This window comes from Cebus imitator, unplaced genomic scaffold (genome assembly GCF_001604975.1).
Source record: "Cebus imitator isolate Cc_AM_T3 unplaced genomic scaffold, Cebus_imitator-1.0 Scaffold48, whole genome shotgun sequence".
In the NCBI taxonomy this organism is placed as follows: Eukaryota; Metazoa; Chordata; class Mammalia; order Primates; family Cebidae; genus Cebus; species Cebus imitator.
Window position 1 is genome coordinate 6,497,232 of NW_016107363.1, and position 18,502 is coordinate 6,515,733.

The 18,502-nt window shown below is 44.8% G+C and overlaps 2 protein-coding genes across 16 annotated transcripts in view; one reads left to right on the forward strand and one right to left on the reverse strand.

The window, feature by feature from the left end:
- The first annotated feature begins 1,609 nt into the window (after window positions 1-1,609).
- Window positions 1,610-8,473, forward strand: PDHB (pyruvate dehydrogenase E1 subunit beta). Its single transcript, XM_017527440.2, has 10 exons — window positions 1,610-1,717; window positions 1,800-1,853; window positions 3,823-3,930; window positions 4,014-4,076; window positions 4,180-4,215; window positions 4,853-5,138; window positions 5,580-5,690; window positions 6,027-6,118; window positions 7,510-7,651; window positions 7,959-8,473. Exons 1-10 carry the CDS (start codon window positions 1,676-1,678, stop codon window positions 8,102-8,104), a joined length of 1,080 nt encoding a protein of 359 aa, XP_017382929.1. The 5' UTR covers window positions 1,610-1,675; the 3' UTR covers window positions 8,105-8,473.
- A 1,499-nt stretch (window positions 8,474-9,972) lies between these two features.
- Window positions 9,973-18,502, reverse strand: part of PXK (PX domain containing serine/threonine kinase like) — a 100,554-nt gene continuing 92,024 nt past the window's right edge. For 4 of the 15 annotated variants that reach the window (XM_017527430.2, XM_017527429.2, XM_017527428.2 and 1 more), the window contains one exon: window positions 9,973-11,353. In XM_017527430.2, coding sequence (XP_017382919.1) covers window positions 11,145-11,353 — 209 coding nt within the window. In that variant the 3' untranslated portion in view covers window positions 9,973-11,144. Of the gene's footprint in view, window positions 11,354-12,595; window positions 12,630-13,522; window positions 14,378-15,184; window positions 15,218-18,502 lie in introns of those variants that run through there. The other 11 variants (XM_037738080.1, XM_037738079.1, XM_037738087.1 and 8 more) reach the window with 6 other exon arrangements.

Consider the following 18,502-nt stretch of genomic DNA (forward strand, 5'->3'; position numbering starts at 1 on the left):
ACACCAGCCTGGCCAATATGGTAAACTAAAAATAAATTTAAAAAAAAATAGAGGCCAGGCGTGGTAGCTCACGCCTGTAATCCAAGCACTTTGGAGGCCAAGGCAGGCGGATCACCTCAGGTCGGGAGTTCAAGACCAGCATGACCAACATTGTGAAACCCCGTCTTTGTTAAAAAAAAAAAAAGTCGGGCATGGCGGCAGGTGCCTGTGATCCAAGCTACTCGGGAGGCCAAAGCAGGAGAATAGTTTGAACCTGGGAGGCAAAGGTTGCAGTGAGCTGAGGTTGCCACTGCACTGCCTGAGCCACAGAGAGAGACTCCATCTCAAAAAAAAAAAAAAAAAAAGACTCTTACTTCCCCAGCTCCTCCCACTTGCACCGCCCCAGGCTCCTCCCTTGCCCCATCCCATCCATCCATCCAGCAATGACGACAAAAATCCAAAATCTTCCTCAGCTCTTCCCGTGCACTTACTTACAGCATTCCTATTGATTCTAGCCCAAACAGACCTTAAAACGGTCCCTCTCCTCTTCATCTGGAAGTTGCCTCTTAGTCCAGCTCTGTCGCTGCCACAGACATCCCGGCATCCCCCTGCTCTGCCTTTGCCTCCACCCACTCCCATTCCCACTCAGCAACCTACGGATCATCTAGGGATGGCACTAGACGCACTACTGCACTGGGCTCAGAGCCCTTAGATTAAACCCAGACTCCTCATCACAGCTCACAAAACCCTAATTTGGAAGTTGCAAATTCCTAATTTGGCAGCCTGCAGCTGTGATCCACAGAAGGGAATGTTTGGAATGTCTTGGGGATGGGTGGAGACTGAGTCCCCGGTTGTCCCATCTGATGCCCAAGGGCCAAACTAAGACTAATGAGCTTCCAGAGGCGGTCCCTATCGTCAAGTGTTTGGCACCTCCCCTTAGGGCCTTTTCTAAAGTTGTAACCTTCCCCCAAGCAGAACCCCAACTTCTGCTTTAGGAAACAGTGGGAAAAGATCATGCTTTGGAGTCAGACAGTCCTAAATTAAAATATCGGCTCATTTAATCAACTTCTGCTTCAATTTACCCATCTTCAAAATGGAGATAATAGTACACTAATTACCTAAGTGGGGTACTGTGAGAATGAGCTATAAGGCACATATCACAACGCTTGGCTCACACTAGATGCTTACTGCAATCAATGAAAGCTATGGTCTGCATTATATGGAATCAACAGACAGCACTGTCCAGGGAAGACTAGTCTCACTCATGAAGTGGTAAGTTCCCCATCACTAGGGCGTGTGTAAGCGCTTCTTGGAGCCCAAAGGATTCCAACATCCACAGCAGGTCGGCCTCACTCTTAAGGTCTCTCCAGCTTCCAGAGATCATGCTCCTCAGTATCTGACTTCTAGTCCCCACGCTTCAAGCAACACCGACCAGGCACGTGTGCCCAGCGTGCACCCCGCGTGTCGGCCACCGCCTGCTGTCAAAAAAGTTGATTTGAAGCGGCTCCAGGAAGAGGGGCAGGGCCAGCCACACTCCACCTCCGCCGGGCCCCGCGGCCCCTCACCCGGTGGGCGGGTGGGCCGGGCACGCAGGCGCCGCGCCTTACCATTGGCCTGTGCCGGGGAGGCGGGGCCTGTTCACGTCTGTCGGCTTCTCTATGTTGTCATTTGCTAGCGGACAGAGGACACGACCAAGATGGCGGCGGTGTCTGGCTTGATGTGGAGACCCCTTCGCCCGGTAGGCAGCGCGCACAACCTGTATCTCCGGGCGACCCCTGCCCACCTTGTGGCCCTTCATCATCTTCTTCTCTCCCTGCCAGGTCTCCGGGCTGCTGAAGAGGCGCTTTCACAGGACCGCGCCAGTTGCGCTGCAGGTAACAGGCGGGGTCTCTCGTCGGACAAGGACGGGGAGGGGCCCCCTTCTCCGGGAAGGAGGCCGGAGTCGCGCCTGCGCGGTGGTCGGCCGGCGCCGTGGGCCTTGGGTTTGCGGAGCCTGCACCCTCGGTGGAGCTCCTGCTGCTGCCTTCGCCGCCTGACACTTATCACACCGGCGAGTCACCTCCTCACAGCTGGCTGGGCAGTGGAAGAAAACTAAGACTAGGCGTTTCCTCCCTCACTCCATGTTTTTTTCCTTTAAATTGCAGTAAAATACACCTAACTTAAAATGTACTTTTTAGAAGTGTATCATTCAATGACATTAAGTGCATTCACCATGTCGTACAACCATCACCACCATCCATTTCCAGAACGTTTTAATCATCCCAAACAGAAACTATCCATTACATGATAACTCCTCATTTCCCTTCCCCAAACCTCTGGTAACCCCTGTTGTACTTTTCTGTCTGTATGAGGCTGCTTCATATAAATGGAATCATCTAGAACCTCATATAAATGGAATCATCTGGTTTTTTGTGTCTGCCTTATCTCAGCGTAATGTCCTCAAGGTTCATCCATGTTGTAGCATGCGTCAGAGTTTGATTCCTAAGGCTGAATATAATGTGTATGTATGTGTGTGTGTGAGTCTATATATGTATATATCTATCTATCTATATATTTAGATATATATGTATTTTTTTTTTTGAGACAGCCTCGCTGTGTCACCCAGGCTGGATGGAGTGTCACTGCAACTTCACCTCCTGGGTTCAAGGGATTCTTGCGACTCGGATTGCTGAGTAGCTGAGAGACAGGGTCTCACCATATTGCCCAGACTGGTCTTGAACTCTTGGCCTCAAGTGATCTGCCTGCCTTAGCCTCCCGAAGCGCTGGGATTACAGGCATGAACCACCTAGTCCAACCCAATATTTTCTATTTTTTTTCTTTTTTTTTTGAGACGGAGTTTTGCTCTTGTCGCCCAGGCTGGAGTGCATTGGCATGATCTCAGCTCAGTGCAACCTCCACCTCCTGGGTTCAAGCAATTCTACCTCAGCCTCTTAAGTAGCTGATTGCAGGCGCCCACCACCATACCCGGCTGATTTTTATATTTTTAGTAGGGTCGGGGTTTCACTGTGTTGGCCAGGCTGGTCTCGAACTCCTGACCTTAGGTGATCCACCTGCCTTGGCCTCTCAAAGTGCTGGGATTACAGGTGTAAGCCACTGCACCAGCCTTGTTTTGTCTAGTGAATAATGCTGCTGTGAACATTGATGTGCAAATATATGCTTGAATCCCTGCTTTCAGTTCTTTTGGGTATATAAGTAGAAGTGGAATTGACGGGTTGTATGGTAATTCTCCCCTCCTTCCTTTTTTTAACTATATTTTACCATTCTTTGTATTAAAATAGCAACTCCTACATTCTGGATGCAAAGTGGCAGTGCTTGGCACCTATTGAGTGCTCAGTACATTAATATATACAGTCAAAGACCAGCTATGTGGGATAGAAATGTTACTTTTAGAATTCTTTGAGGGTTTTTTTTTGAGACAGAGTCTTGCTCCGTTACCAGGCGCCAGGCTGGCGTGCAGTGGCACGATCTCGGCCCACTGCAACCTCCGCCTTCCGGGTTCAAGCAATTCTTCTGCCCCAGCCTCCCGAGTAGTTGGAACTGTGGGTGCGCACCACCATGCCCAGCTAATTGTACTTTTAGTACATACGGGGTTTCACCATGTTGGCCAGGATGGTCTCGATCTCTTGACCTCGTGATCTGCCCGTCTCGGCCTCCCAAAGTGCTGGGATTACAGGTGTAAGCCACCTTGCCCGGCGAGAATTCTTGCGTTTTTAAAGAGAAGCCTGTTCTAGTGTTTTTATATTGTATGCTGTGGGCACCCTAGGTAAAAAGAAAGGAAGAAAATCTTAGTTGAGTCCTCAACAGTTCTGAAGCTTATTGACTGTTTTTGCATACCTGCGACAGGTGACAGTTCGTGATGCTATAAATCAGGGCATGGATGAGGAGCTGGAAAGAGATGAGAAGGTATTTCTCCTTGGAGAAGAAGTTGCCCAGTACGATGGGGCATACAAGGTAACTAAAATATATGAAAGTTATGCAAAATTGAGGTCACTGTTACCCCCAGATACACTTAAGGGATCAACTCTTAATTGTAGGTTAGTCGAGGGCTATGGAAGAAATATGGAGACAAGAGGATTATTGACACTCCCATATCAGAGGTAAGTCATCCAGTGGGGAGCTGACCCTTGAGGGGCATGTCTGTTAGTGTTCATTGTCCTAATTTTTATGGATTTTCACTTATGTTTATGTTTTACTTTGTAGATGGGCTTTGCTGGAATTGCTGTAGGTGCAGCTATGGTATGTAATACTCTTTATGAAGCTCATCCAAAGATATTTCTTTTTTTCTTTTTTCTTTTTCTTTTTTTTTTTTTGAGGAGTCTCACTCTGTTGCCCATCTCGGCTCCCAGGTTCAAGCGATTCTCCTGCCTCAGCCTCGCTAGTAGCTGGGATTTCAAGCTGTGCCACTATGACCAGCTGATTTTTGTGTTTTTAGTAGAGCTGGGGTTTCACCATGTTGGCCAGGCTGGTCTCGAACTCCTGGCTTCAAGTGATCCACCTGCCTCGGCTTCCCAAAGTGCTGGGATTACAGTTGTGAGCCACCGTGCCCAGCCCGAAAGAGATTTAACATCACCTTTTAAAAACATCATTTGGGAAAGAAAAAAAACACCACCAAGTAGGTAGATGCAGTAGTGCTTGCCTATAGTCCCAGCTACTTGGGAAGCTGAGGCAGGAGTATTACTTGACCCTTGGAGTTAGAGGCTGCAGTGAGCTATGACTGCGCCACTGCAGTCCAGCCTGGGTGACAGTGAGACCCTGTCTATAAAAAATAAAAATAAAAAAACATCATTTGAATGTTAGAAGACTTGGAGTGATTGTTTGCCACTCTTTATTGCTATTTCTAGTCTTTTTAACATACAAATATTTTATTTTACAGGCTGGTTTGCGGCCCATTTGTGAATTTATGACCTTCAATTTCTCCATGCAAGCCATTGACCAGGTTATAAACTCAGCTGCCAAGACCTACTACATGTCCGGTGGCCTTCAGTCTGTGCCTATAGTGTTCAGGGGGCCCAATGGTGCCTCAGCAGGTGTAGCTGCCCAGCACTCACAGTGCTTTGCTGCATGGTATGGGCACTGCCCAGGCTTAAAGGTGGTCAGTCCCTGGAATTCAGAGGATGCTAAAGGACTTATTAAATCAGCCATTCGGGATAACAATCCAGGTCAGCACAGGGACCCTTTGTTTTCTTTTGAAGATTGAAAAGCTAAAATGATATATTTGCACAGAGGAAATCATTAAAGGCTTTTAGTCAGGCTTAGATGTATCATATAAAATGTTAATAATTTATGTAGTAAAGATAGTAAAGAATGGGCTTGCTTTTCCTACTTCTGACTATAAAGGTGCCAGCTAGGTAAAGGAGACATTTACTGCACACCCACAACACTGGTTTAACCTCAATAGATAAATTATATTGACCAAACTATAAATTAGTTTGTAGTTACAAAGTACCTAAACTGTCCTCAAGGCTGCCAGTTGTGGTAGAAATAAGGTTAATCAGCACAGTGAAACTTCTCACAAGATGAATGATACTGCTTTGTATACAGTTTTAGACATTCTGGATGTGATTAGTTACTTTTGTTTAAATATTTATGATATTTTTCAGTGGTGATGCTAGAGAATGAATTGATGTATGGGGTTCCTTTTGAATTTCCTCCAGAAGCACAGTCAAAAGATTTTCTAGTTCCTATTGGAAAAGCCAAAATAGAAAGGCAAGGTAAGAGAACCAAGATATATATTTAAACAGTATTTTTAATCCAGCCTGTCAATTTTGGTAAAATTTAATCTAGAAGTTATTGCCATTTACTTTGAAAAATTATAGGATGAACTCAAGAATGTGTGATGCTCCAATTTTTCATCCATTTGTGCTTTTCTAGATTTCAGTCCGAGAGGTTTGTGTTTTATTTCTAGGAAGGCTGCCACACTCCTCAGTTCACTGGAATGAAGTTGAGTTGAAGACTTTATGAATGAACAAGAGCCACAGCTGGCTGCAGAGTGGTGTAGCATCTTTAGTTTCCACCCGATCTCTGATCTGTGACCACTCTGTTTTCAGGAACACATATAACTGTGGTTTCCCATTCGAGACCTGTGGGCCACTGCTTAGAAGCTGCAGCAGTGCTATCTAAAGAGGGAGTTGAATGTGAGGTGAGTGGACATTTGTTTGTTTGTTTGTTTTTTTGAGACTGTCGCCCATCCTGGAGTGTAGTGGCGCGGTCTCAGCTCACTGCAACCTCCGCCTCAGGTTCAAGCAATTCTCCTGCCTTATCCTCCTGAGTAGCTGGGATTACAGGCACATGCCACCACGCACACTGGCTAATTTTTGTACTTTTTAGTAGAGATGGGGTTTCAGTGTGTTCATCAGGCTGGTCTCGAACTCCTGACCTCGTGATCTGCCCACGTCAGCTTCCCAAAGTGCTAGGATTAGAGGCATGAGCCACTGTGCCCCACCCCACATTTACTTGTTTTTAACGAATTAGACAGGCTCCTCTTAGATTTAAGACCCAGAAATAGGACTTTTGAGTTCTGTAACAGGTTAATTAGATGTAAAACCTTGCTTTTTCACTCATTTCTGTCTCTGCTTAAAGCTGGGAACCTGCCTGCATTTCACATACTTTTTACTACTCAGGTCACTTAGGCTCTGGATCTTTTTTTGAGAGACAGGGTTGGGAGCTCTCTGAACCTCTCCTGGTTCTCAGTGACACATACCCCGAGAGAGAGAGAGAGAGAGAGACAGGGTTTTGTTTTGTTGCCCAGGCTGGAGTGTAGCAGCTGGATCATGGCTTACTAACCTTGAACTTCTGGGCTCAAGTGATGCTCCCACCTCACCCTTCTGAGTTTCTGGATCTTTTAGAAACCTACCATGTGCTAGTTATACTTGGATGTGTTATATACTCTAAATCTGTTTCATCAGAAGAAACGCTGTAATAGGAATACTGTCCTGTCATAGGGCAGTTCTGAGAATTACACTTAGTGTAGTGCTTGGTACACAGTAGGCACTCAGATGTTAACTGTTACTCATTTTGATGAAGGAATTTAAAGTGAAGGAGGATTCACTGGGTGTGGTGGATCACCTGAGGTGAGGAGTTTGACCAGCTTGGCCAACATGGTGAAACCACATCTTTACTAAAAACACAAAAATTAGCCCGATGTGGTGGTGTGTGCCTGTAATCCCAGCTATTTGGGAGGCTGACGCAGGAGAATGGCTTGAACCCAGAAGGTGGAGATGGCAGTGAGCCGAGATAACGCCACTGCACTCCAGCCTGGGCAACAAGAGCAAAACTCTGTCTCAAAAAAATAAAGTGAAGGAGGATAAATGAATCCTATAACTGCACAGAGCTGCTTGTAGTAGACATATAAATCTTTGTTTTATTTAAAATTCTTCCTTTTACAGTTTCTATATTTATGTGCCTATTCACGGGCAGATTAGATTTTCCTAGATCCAAAGATTAACAGGAAAAAAAGGAAATGGTATTATGGGGATAAGGCTCTATTTATGCTGCGGTCACTCTGTAAAGTTTATTATATTACCTGTTTAGGTGATAAATATGCGTACCATCAGACCAATGGACATGGAAACCATAGAAGCCAGCGTCATGAAGACAAATCATCTTGTAACTGTGGAAGGAGGCTGGCCACAGTTTGGAGTAGGAGCTGAAATCTGTGCCAGGATCATGGAAGGTATTTCAAAGAAACTGGTTCTAGAATACAGTCAAACACAGTAACTAACATCGTGTACCTGAATACATGATATATGTATGTACAGGATAAAGAGATTGAAAGCCAGGGGTGGCCAAATGACTTGAACTCTGAACTTATAAGTTTGGCATTTCTCCTCAGGTAAATACTTTAAAAGCAAATCCAGAAAGCAGTTCCCCATAATTAGGATTCCTTATGTTTTCTCTTCCTGGTCAGCCACATCTCTGTGCCAAGGTGGTAGTGCCCAGCTGGCATTTACTCTCTCTCAGTTCAGCCTTCCTTCTCCTAGGTCCTGCATTCAACTTCCTGGATGCTCCTGCTGTTCGTGTCACTGGTGCTGACGTCCCTATGCCTTACGCAAAGATTCTAGAAGACAACTCTATACCTCAGGTCAAAGACATCATATTTGCAATAAAGAAAACATTAAATATTTAATTTGGACTTGAATATCAAGTCGCTGAAATTTATTTGATACTTGCCGGCACTGCACCTGGATTCAAGACTTTACTACTTATAAAGAAAAACAATCTCTAAAGCAACAGCAGGTGTTTTTGTACAGGGAGGTTTACACGTGTTTGTGTATGGAAAACTCTCCACTGTCCTGCCCTAGAAGCCATGCTTCCTTTTGTCTGTTAGAGTGGCCATGTTCTTTGAATAAAATTGTATAACATTTTACCTTCTCTCACTATAAGGACAAAGTATGGATGTGTCCTGATGAAAGATATGTCCATATGTATAAAATTAAAGCATATAATCTACTTTACTGTTTGTTTTGATAAGGAATAAAGGAATTCCTAACTATGACTAATTGTTTGTTTGTTTTTGAGACAGGGTCTGGCTCTGTCGCCCAAGCTGGAGTCAGTGGTGCAATCTCGGCTCATTGCAACCTCCGCCTCCCAGGTTTAAGCGATTCTTCTGCCTCAGCCTCAGAAGTGGGAAATTAGCCACCACATCCAGCTAATTTTGGTATTTTTAGTAGAGTGGGGTTTCACCATGTTGGACAGGCTGGTCTGGAACTCCTGACCTCAGGTGATCCAGCTGCCTCAGCCTCCCAAAGTGCTGAGATACAGGCATGAGCCAGCCATCACACCCAGCCATGACTAATTGTATTTTTATACTAAAATAATTGGCTAGGCTGGGCGTGGTGGCTCAAGCCTGTAGTCCCAGCATTTTGGGAGGCTGAGGCGGGTGGATCATGAGGTCAGGAGATGGAGACCATCCTGGCTAACATGGTGAAACCCTGTGTCTACTAAAAATACAAAAAATTAGCAGGGCATGGTAGGACGTGCCTGTAGTCCCAGCTACTCAGGAGGCTGAGACAGGTGAATTGCTTGAACCTGGGAGGCAAAGCTTGCAGTGAGCTGAGAAGACACCACTGCACTTTAGCCTAGGTGACAGAGCAAGACTCCCATCTTAAAAAAAAAAAAAAAAAATTGGCTGGGTGTGGTGGCTTAAGCATATAATCTTAGCAACTTTGGGTGGCTGACGCAGGTGGATTTCTTGAGTGTAGGAGTTCAAGACCAGCCTGGGCAATGTGGTGAAATCCCATATCATCTACAAAGAAGAAATAGAAAAAAATCAATGCGGGTCGAAAACTTGAAATTCTGTTCAGAAATTAGGGCCACCAAGGGCTCATGCCTATAATCCCAGCACTTTGGATGGCTGAGGCAAGAGGGATTGCTTCAGCCCAGGAGTTTGAGGCCAACTTGAGGCAACATGGCAAAAACCCTGCCGACAAAAAACAAAAAATATGTATCTGGTGGTGTGCCTGCAGGATTGCTGAAGTTCTGGGAGGTCAAGGCTGCAGTGAGCCGTGATTGCATTACTGCACTCCCGCCTGAGTGACAGAACAAAACCCTGTCTTAAAAATAACAACAAAAGAAATTAGTGTCATGTGGGAAATAAGCTGATACTGTACAAGACCATTAACTGTATTCAAATATCTGAACTATGCAAAACAGCAAAACTGACTTCAGAAGGACTCAGGCCTCAGAAGCCTCTATCAGGAACTAATCAGCTAGGCTGCATCACACTTGGAACAGGAACTTATCCACAGGCTCTTCAAAGGCCTAATTCTAATAGCCTTCTCTTTAAAATTATGGCAAAGTTTATATCAGGTGTTTTTCCCATTGCTAAAAGTCAGATATTCTGTCAAATGCAACCCTCTTTAGAAGCTGAAATAGAAAAAATGGGTTTAAATTAGTTTCAGAAGCATATAGGTGGTACCTAATTTAAGTAGCAAAACAGGATTGTTCTTAGAAGGAAAATGAGACACAAAAGAATAGAGACAGGATAGCCAGGAAGGAAACTTTAGACAGTGTGAATCTATTCTTTGTTAACAACAGATGCTACAAAAAGTTCTCATTTGAAATATCTCGTCAAGCTACAGACACGTTTTCTTGACATAGTTTATTTTAATAAAAAATACAGCTGACATTTATCACAGATTACATGAAAGTATACACAATGACATTCTCTGCATAGTAACCAACACTGATGTGTGTACTTGAATTTTTAAATAGATTATTTATAATCCTTTAAAGTGCAATTTATTTAAAGGTTTAAGCAAATCAGGATAAAGGATCTTTCTAATAAACGATAACACTAAAAGGATGATATATTGATATATTTAGATAAATTGTTCAAAAATCGTAATTGATTTCTATAGATGCCAAATTTACTTCTGTTGTAATAATGACCTGCCTCCCTCAAACCCCAAACTTGACTTAATTGCTAAGGATTAAGATGATCCTCTAATTGGCAAGAGCTTTTTCTGATGTTAATATTTTTGTCTGTTTCAGTATTCTCACTAAAAAGAACTATGGGTCTAGAGTAGTTGCTTTAGCAGACCTGAGTTCTATAACCACAATGGTATTCCTGTTAGAACTTAAAACAATGTTGTGAACATTCCCCATTGTATTTGAGGGGAAAATGAAGAACTCAGTTGCTTTCTGACTCAGCAATGTAACTATGCTTTGGACTATAGTGTTCATGTCTAAGATAAAGGTAGCAAAAATTGGAGTTATCTAAGAACCAGAAAATGCTTTAGAGAAATGAACTATGAGAGAAATGTTTCTAGGAGCTGTCTGATGGGGTAGAAGGGGTTGCAACACAAAGGCCATTTCTTGCTGTGATTGAATATCGTCACTGTTTTTCTGTCCATTGACTTTTGTTGGTGAAAATATTTCAATATGCTGCTGCCCCAAAAGCATGCCCATTAGAGGATAAACAAGACTCCTTTACAAAAGGGTTAATAAAGGAGCAAAATATTTCTTCAGGGAGAAATGCCAGCCTAACTTTATTCTACTGAATGAATAGTTTCCTCTTGAAAAGCTGCTTACGTGAGCATCTGCAAAACAGTACTGTCTGTGGCTGTACTGGCTCAGCAATTATTATCCCGGGAAGAGGGTGGTTTGTGGGGTAGGGTGAATAGGAATAAAAAAGAACTTTCCCGTCCAAGTGTAAACAGGAAGCTTCAGCCGATCTTAGGAGCACTGTGATCACAGGTTTCGGCTTTCCTCAAAGTTCCTTTTTGGAAATTCTGGATGGAGCTGAGTAAGGCCCCTCGGCTCACACCATTCACAGCCTGGGATGAGAGCTGGGCAGGTGCCTCTGTGCTCGCAGGAGGCAAGGGAGCTGCTGGTGGTGGTAGAGGTGGAGGAGGTGGAGGTAATGCAGATATCCCTGTGGAGGAAAAAGGGGACAGTCAGCATTCACCTCTGCAGCTGCCCTGCACACATGCTACCGCTCAGTCTTGAGCAGAATGGACTTTGGTGAGAGTCCACACGTTTTCCTCAGAGGTACCAAGATACCTAGTACTGTATGTGTTCTTAAGATACTCAACAAAGCTAGAAGCATCAAAGGGGAATTAAAAGTTGCCATTTCCCTCAAACAATAGTCATGTTAAAGGCTGTTGGAACAAATATTACAGATTACATGAAACCATATATGGTGGCATTCTCTCCATAGATGAAGCTCTGACCACATTTGCAAATATTAGGAATGGTCCCCAAAGAAGAGTTCCATCCATCAGTTACTTCAGCCAGGTCCCAGGAAGCTCTGTCTACTTCTGAGCTAGCAATTAAAGACAGACATCTGCACGACGAAGCTGGGCTTCCTGAATGTCAGTTACTCATGAGGGATGAACAGTTCTTCGGCTGCTCCAACACACACAGTATTTGAAGGATGTGATTTTATATAAAATGACAAACCACTCAGGATTCTCAGCAAGGAACACAGTGCCTCCTGGGTTATGCATTTCCTAGAGGAGTCTGTCTTGAATAATAATTTCCTATTAGGTTGCATTAAAGAAATACAAAATGCTGATAACTGTTAGCAATGCAAAGCAGGAGGCAGAAGGGTCTCTCCGGCAAGAGTGTTCTTACAGAGAAATCTCTCAGGTACTGTTCTTTCCATCGTGGCCCCCTTTGCCAAAGCATCAGGAGAAACTGGAATGTCATGCCGTGCCCCAGTGGGCAAGGAGAGGGAAACTGGGCAGGTGTCTAAAACTTCCCCCAGCTTCCAGGCACGTGGACATCTGCAACTTGACTTTTATATTTTGGAATCACTGAATGGATTGTTCTCTCAGGACAGAATAAACACTGAGTACAGAAAAAGCCTTGCCTTAAAGAATGTTCCTGTGCCACAGTTAGTTGCCCCGTCTCCTGTGACCTTGCAGCTCTCTCAGGCTCCACCTGTCAGACGCTGCCTCTGTCCCTAACAAGGCTACCCCAGGAAGACATTCTGCCAGACAGTTTCCCTACACTGCTGCTGAGTTGTGATAACGGCTAACAGGTAAAGCTGCCCGACTGAAGTTTACATGGGTATTGGCTCAGAATCACCAACACAATACTCAGGTACCTCCTTTTCACCAAGTGTGATGACAGGAAACGGTCAAAGTCTTACAACTGATAGAAAATCACTTACCTTTCTTTACATCTTTTACCCAAACCTAAGGCAGCTGAAATTAAAGAATCACACAAATACACACGCTCATGCTCTGCAATCTTGCAATGCTCAAATATAGCAATACAAATAAAGGTTAAATACAGACAAATGACCAATATGTTCATTGGTTCTACACAATAACAACTGATGAATGAAATTCTGTTATGTTTTATGCTAGGGTGGATTGTGGGAAAATGTTCCTGACTTTATGTCACAGGGTTACAAAGATAAGGACTTTAAACCTCAAGTGACTGTTGAGGAGGGACAAGAAAATAAGCATGTGTGATAAGCATTCCTCTGAAGACAACTTCTGGAGAGTGACCAGTGAAATAGCAGCAGGAAGGGGGACCTCTGCTGAAGGCTTTTGGAATTCAGTCTCTTGACTGCAGCACCAAGGGAGGGCCCGGAGGAGTGAGCTCTGCCACTTAGGGGTGAGTAGGTGCCAATGCCCTTCCCCAGAACCCTCCTACCCAATGGCCAGAAAAGGGCAGCGGAATCTGGACTTGATATCAGGGCCCAGTGTGTAAAAGAAGGAGCTCCAGGGTTTCTGCCTCCCAGGTTTGTGCTTTGACCCATGGCAGAAGAATCACTGCACAGTTAAGGACAGGCTTCGGCTGCAGCAGCAGGCGAGGGAGTTCTACTTGGGAGTTTGACTAAAGGCGCAGCACTGGCCATCTAGAAACGGACCAGCCCTCCAGGCAAGGACTCTGGGAGGCCGGAGACGGGCCTCAGGGCTGGGCTCAGGGGTAGGGGCTGCCATCTTGGCACAGAACAAAACTGCTTGGTCTCATAGAGAACTAACCCTTGGTTTTGGCCTCATTACCAGCCCCTCAAAATTAGAAGTGCAAATGCACCACCGCAGAGTTTGGGAGTTGGGGTGGGGCTCAGTACATGCATTTCCCACTGTCCAAGTAAAGGCTGAAACTGTTGTCACTTTAAACGAGTCTCTCTGAAAATGTAGGTGGTGTAAATAAATACGCTGTCCAAAGGGCTCCAGGGAAACCTGTGCGTATAAAACGAATGGAACGAAAGGACAGGCAGCAGTATCTCCCTGATGTGGCCCCAGTGGTCCCGAGCATCCAGTGGGGCTTGATGTCCCAGCAGGGCCACTTTTCCTCACTGGGACTGCAACAACCATGGTGGCTCTAAGGTACAACCAGGGCAAAGGAGGCCGAACCCAACTTGTCAGTTTGGAACAGGGGAGAGGAGGTCTGGGAGTCAGAAGGTGAAAATGGGAGGCAGGAACACAGGCCTGGGACTCAGTCTCACTCAGTCCACCCCATTGATTGTTTTTGGCTTTTCCTTTTGGCCCTTTCCATGGTCCACAAGCTTCCTGAAAGGTCCACTGGGGCTTCAGCTATAACACATGGCTAACAATGGAGGTAAGAGGGGACAGGGCAACAGGGCCAAACGAAAGTTGGCCATTTGGCCTGTGACAAACCTGGAAACAACTGCCTGCTGCCTGCGCTCTCTCCACACCTAAAATGTGAATGAGTCCCTCATGCCAAGAGGCCTCCAATACCCTTATCTCCAGGCCACATACAAGAGCAGACCGATTCCATGTTAAACTGATGATACCTGAATTTCTGTCCAGGACGGGGATGCTCCAAACAGCTTACCTTCTGTTATGATTAGGTCAGTCCTGATTTCTCCCATCTCACTTTCTCTTAGACAAAATCCCTGAGAGCCAACTACTTACTCCACTCTCCCCAAAATCCTCTCCACCAAGCCACATGGGAACCTCGCAGTCCAGCAAAGTCCCTGGCAGAGGGCAGAGATTGCTGCAGTGAGCACGTAGGTCAGATCTAGGGAGGAATGCCAGGCCAGAAACACCCTCAACAGCCTCGTGGAAAGGAGTACCCCTCTGACTCTTAGGCCAGCAGTGGGTAATCTACAGGTCTCTGTAATTCTGAGTTCCTCTGTGATCACATACTGGAGGGGAGGCCAAGTGGCCATGAGACCACACTAGGGTAACACCAGATAATCCAGCCACCCTCGGGAGAGAAGGAAGCAGGCAGCCCCCAGCTCTCAGGAGAACCACCTTCTCCTTTGGTCAGGCAGGTGAGGAGGCTGTACTCAGGTCACAGATCGAGAATCATAAAGGATGCTTACAAAAGAACTGTTTTTCCCTACCATCAGTTAAAAAGCCAGTAAGTTGTCTTCCTGTAACCAGGAACTCAACTGCCTAACACTCTTTCCTCTTCATCAGAATAACTAGGAACCAACATTTTAGCAGCAATAGGACTTTGAGAGTTATGGTTTCCAAAATTAAAATATACCAAAATGCCATGCAGTTGATTTGCAGGTTTTAGAGCTGTATTTTAAAACTGAAATCAGAGTGAAAATGAAGATTTTGAAGGTCATGGTGAAAATGAAATGAATATAGATGAAGTCACTGAGTACTTTTTAAAGATGCTGTATTTCATTTAAATATTCAGATAAGGAAATAGTCTCAAATCTGCTTTCCCACTTGTTCATCACTTCAGCGATCGAGACACTTTGGATCCTATTTCACATACAGAAACAGAGCATCTTTAAAGTTAGAGAAATCAGCATAGTTTACTTTACCGAAAATTCACGTTCAAAATGGTGCATGCTCTACTGAAAACAGCAAAGAGAGAAAGAGAAAGAGGGGACACAAGTCATTATTCAGATTTTAGTGTCATTTAAACAAATAGTAACAGACAGTAAAATATTAGTCTGAATCACAAGCTGATTATTCTCACTTCAAAACTAGGATATACTCAAATTAACTACAAAAGGCACTGGTTTGGAAACATGATTGTAAGCCTTTTAAAACACGGCAAACATATTTATAGAATAACCAATGAGTCGCTTTTTGATCCAACTAATGAGTCGCTTTCTTCTTCATGTTCTTTGTCCTCTGAGCCAGTTAGGGGCTATTTTTATTTATAAGCACAACGCTCCCTTCAGAAGAGCCATGAAGGTTTTACCTCTGAAAAGCAGACTGGATATGAGGAGTGTACTTAGTTCTATTATTGAACAAGGTTGATCAAGAGGGGAGAAAAATGAAAACCCACCACCTTTTTCCAAGCAAGCCTTCTACAGTCTACAATAGACTTGTCTCTTTCAAGTTGGGAGGAATGTGAGCAGGTCTAGGGCCAGAGTTCCTGGGCAGGCATCCACAAGGTGGGAGCACATGCACCCCTCTCTAGAGTCTGAATTGGGTAGTGAACTTACTTAAGGCTATAAAGTCATTTTAAAAAGGAAAGTGGCCTGGCATGGTGGCTCACCCAGTCAGGAGATCAAGACCATCCTGGCCAACATGGTGAAACCCCATCTCTACTAAAGTACAAAAAATTAGCCGGGTGTGGTGGCAGGCACCTGTAGTCCTAGCTACTTGAGAGGCTGAGGCAAGGGAATCGCTTGAACTCAGGAGGTGGAGGTTGCAATGAGCCGAGATCATGCCACTCCACTCCAGCCAAAAAAAAAAAAAAAAAAAAAAGGAAAGCAAGGTAAATGTTTTTCTTGTCTTCTTTTAAACTGACTAGATCCCCAGCTAAATGTGAAGGAATATCCTTTGGGAAATCTCAGAGTTCCTAACAAACCAACTCTGCCCTAAGGCCTTCTCCTGGAAAGAGGCTGGGAAACTGGGAAACGAGGCCCCATGTGGGATGGAGCTGGGCAGGCTGACCACTCACATCTGGACAGCTTGGGAGGAAACACAGATGAGGGGGCAATTCTTACCACCTGACAGCAATTCTGAGCCTAGAACGGGTTTCAGACTTTGATCTGCAAGCTCTAACATTCTCTCTTCTTTTCTGCCTTAAGTCTTTTTTTTTTTCATTATTATTAACCCTTCTTCCTGTTAAGAGTTCTCAGTCACTTTCTGTGCCCAGACAGCTGTTTTCCCTCTGTTGGGGCTCAGAAAACAATATCCCAAAATGAAGACCTCAGCAGCAGCCTCAGAGCAAACGTTTTTTCTTTGACCTTCTCTTGCCCTCCAGTCTTCTCAGTCTTATTGTCCCCCAAGGCTAGCCAGAGAAACTAGGATCCCTCCTTCTCCAAGGTGGGTTATAGAAACAGAACCCCTTTTCCCCAAAGCCAACCATCATACCTAAAAATATTACTCTCCCTCTACCTTTCTGTGTAAAAACTGGCCATAAAGAAATCACCTGGCTGGGTGTGATGGCTCACACCTGTAATCCCAGCACTTTAGGAGGCTGAGGCAAGCAGATCACCTGAGGCCAGGAGTTTGAGACCAGCCTGGCCAACATGGCAAAATCCTATTTCTACTAAAAATACAAAAAAGTAGCCGGGTGTGGTGGCAGGTACCTATAATTCCTACTCGGGAGGCTAAGGCAGGAGAATTGCTTGAACCCGAGAGCAGAGGCTGCAGTGAGCCAAGATCGTGCCTCCAGCCGGGGCACTGCAGCCTCCGCACCAAGAGTGAAACTCCATCTCAAAAAAGAAAAGAAATCACCTGACCTACCTCGTCTGACTGTCCATCATAAGCCCCCTATTTCAGAGAAGGTCCTGCCCATACCCAGAAGGAAGGAATGCTGCTCCGAGAGGCCGAGAAGAATCTAGGCAGCCTTGCTGGGTTTTCCCACTCAGCCTATTATTAGCATTAGATCAAAGCCTTTCCTCCAGTCATATTTCTACACGGCTGTCCATACTTTGTTGAACCTAAGCATAAAAATGGACAATTTTCCCTGTACCTTTGGGTCTTCATTCTGAAGGCTCCTGTGTATACATATTAAATAAACTTGTATGCCTTTTATCTTATTAATCTGTTTGGCCAGTTGAATTTTCAGCAAAACTTCGAAGGACCAAGGGTTGGAACCCCTGACCCTCACATCTCTTCCTCTTCAGATTTGAAACTTCCCTTTCTCTCTATTCATTCTTGAAAACTGGGTTTTCTACAACTGCCAGCTTTCTCACCTCAAAATTATTGCTTAAAATATAAACTACAAGCAAGAACAGCTAGAATTATCTGATTGTAGGGCATTCATAGTTTATACTTGATAGTACTTTACTGCTTAGAAAGCCCCGCCATGTACGCCATAAAGAGCGGGACTTCTTTTAAAAGACAGCTTCAAAGAATGGAAATTATCTGTCCAAGGTCATAGTGGGAATGTGACAGAGCTAGGACTCCAGCCCTGGTTTACTGACTCGACATTCAGGGTTCTTTTCACACCAGCCAACCACAGCATTGCAGCGGTGCATCCTGAAGAAAGCAGGCACTCAGTAAATCAATTGTGTAAATGAACAGGTAGACTCCTGGCTCTAGCACCCCGCTACCTTGTGTGACTTTGGTCAAAGTCTCTTAACCCTACTAGAGCGCCAGTTTCTTCATCTGTAAAATGGAGCTAGGCTAGAGTCCACTCACACTGGATAGGAAGGTATTCACGATGATTAACTGAAAAAAATGACTATAAATCAACAGTGCCTGGCACAAAATAAGTGCTCCAAATAGATATAATTATTTTAAATAACAATTTAGGGTCCTCTGCTTACTTAGCTTTCCCAAAATACTCTTTTAAAAACTCACTTTTTAAAAAAAGGGCTGGGCGTGGGTGGCTCATGCCTGTAAACCTACCATTATGGGAGGCCCAGGTGGGTCGATCACTTGAGCCCAGGAGCTCAAGACGAGCCTAGGCAACATGGCAAAATCCATCTCTACAAAAAATACAAAAATTAGCCAAGCACAGTGGCACACACCTGTAGTCCCACTTGGGAGGTTGAGGTGGGAGATTAAGGCTACAGTGAGCTGTGATTGTGCCACTGCACTCCAGCCTAGGTGCCAGAGAGAGACCCTGTCTCAAAAAAACAGAGAGCAAGGTAACAGGCCTGTTTGCTCCCAAAGGAGGGTGGGAGGATATACTGGAGTGTGTGTGTGTGTGTGTGTGTAAATTGGGACCT

Excerpts from the sequence above, each read along its gene's own strand:
- PDHB (XM_017527440.2), top strand. The coding sequence starts at position 1,676 with ATGGCGGCGGTGTCTGGCTTGATGTGGAGACCCCTTCGCCCG. Across the intron at positions 1,718-1,799 it reads TGTGGAGACCCCTTCGCCCG|GTCTCCGGGCTGCTGAAGAG; the intron begins GTAGGCAGCGCG and ends TCTCCCTGCCAG. Across the intron at positions 7,652-7,958 it reads CTGTGCCAGGATCATGGAAG|GTCCTGCATTCAACTTCCTG; the intron begins GTATTTCAAAGA and ends TCCTTCTCCTAG.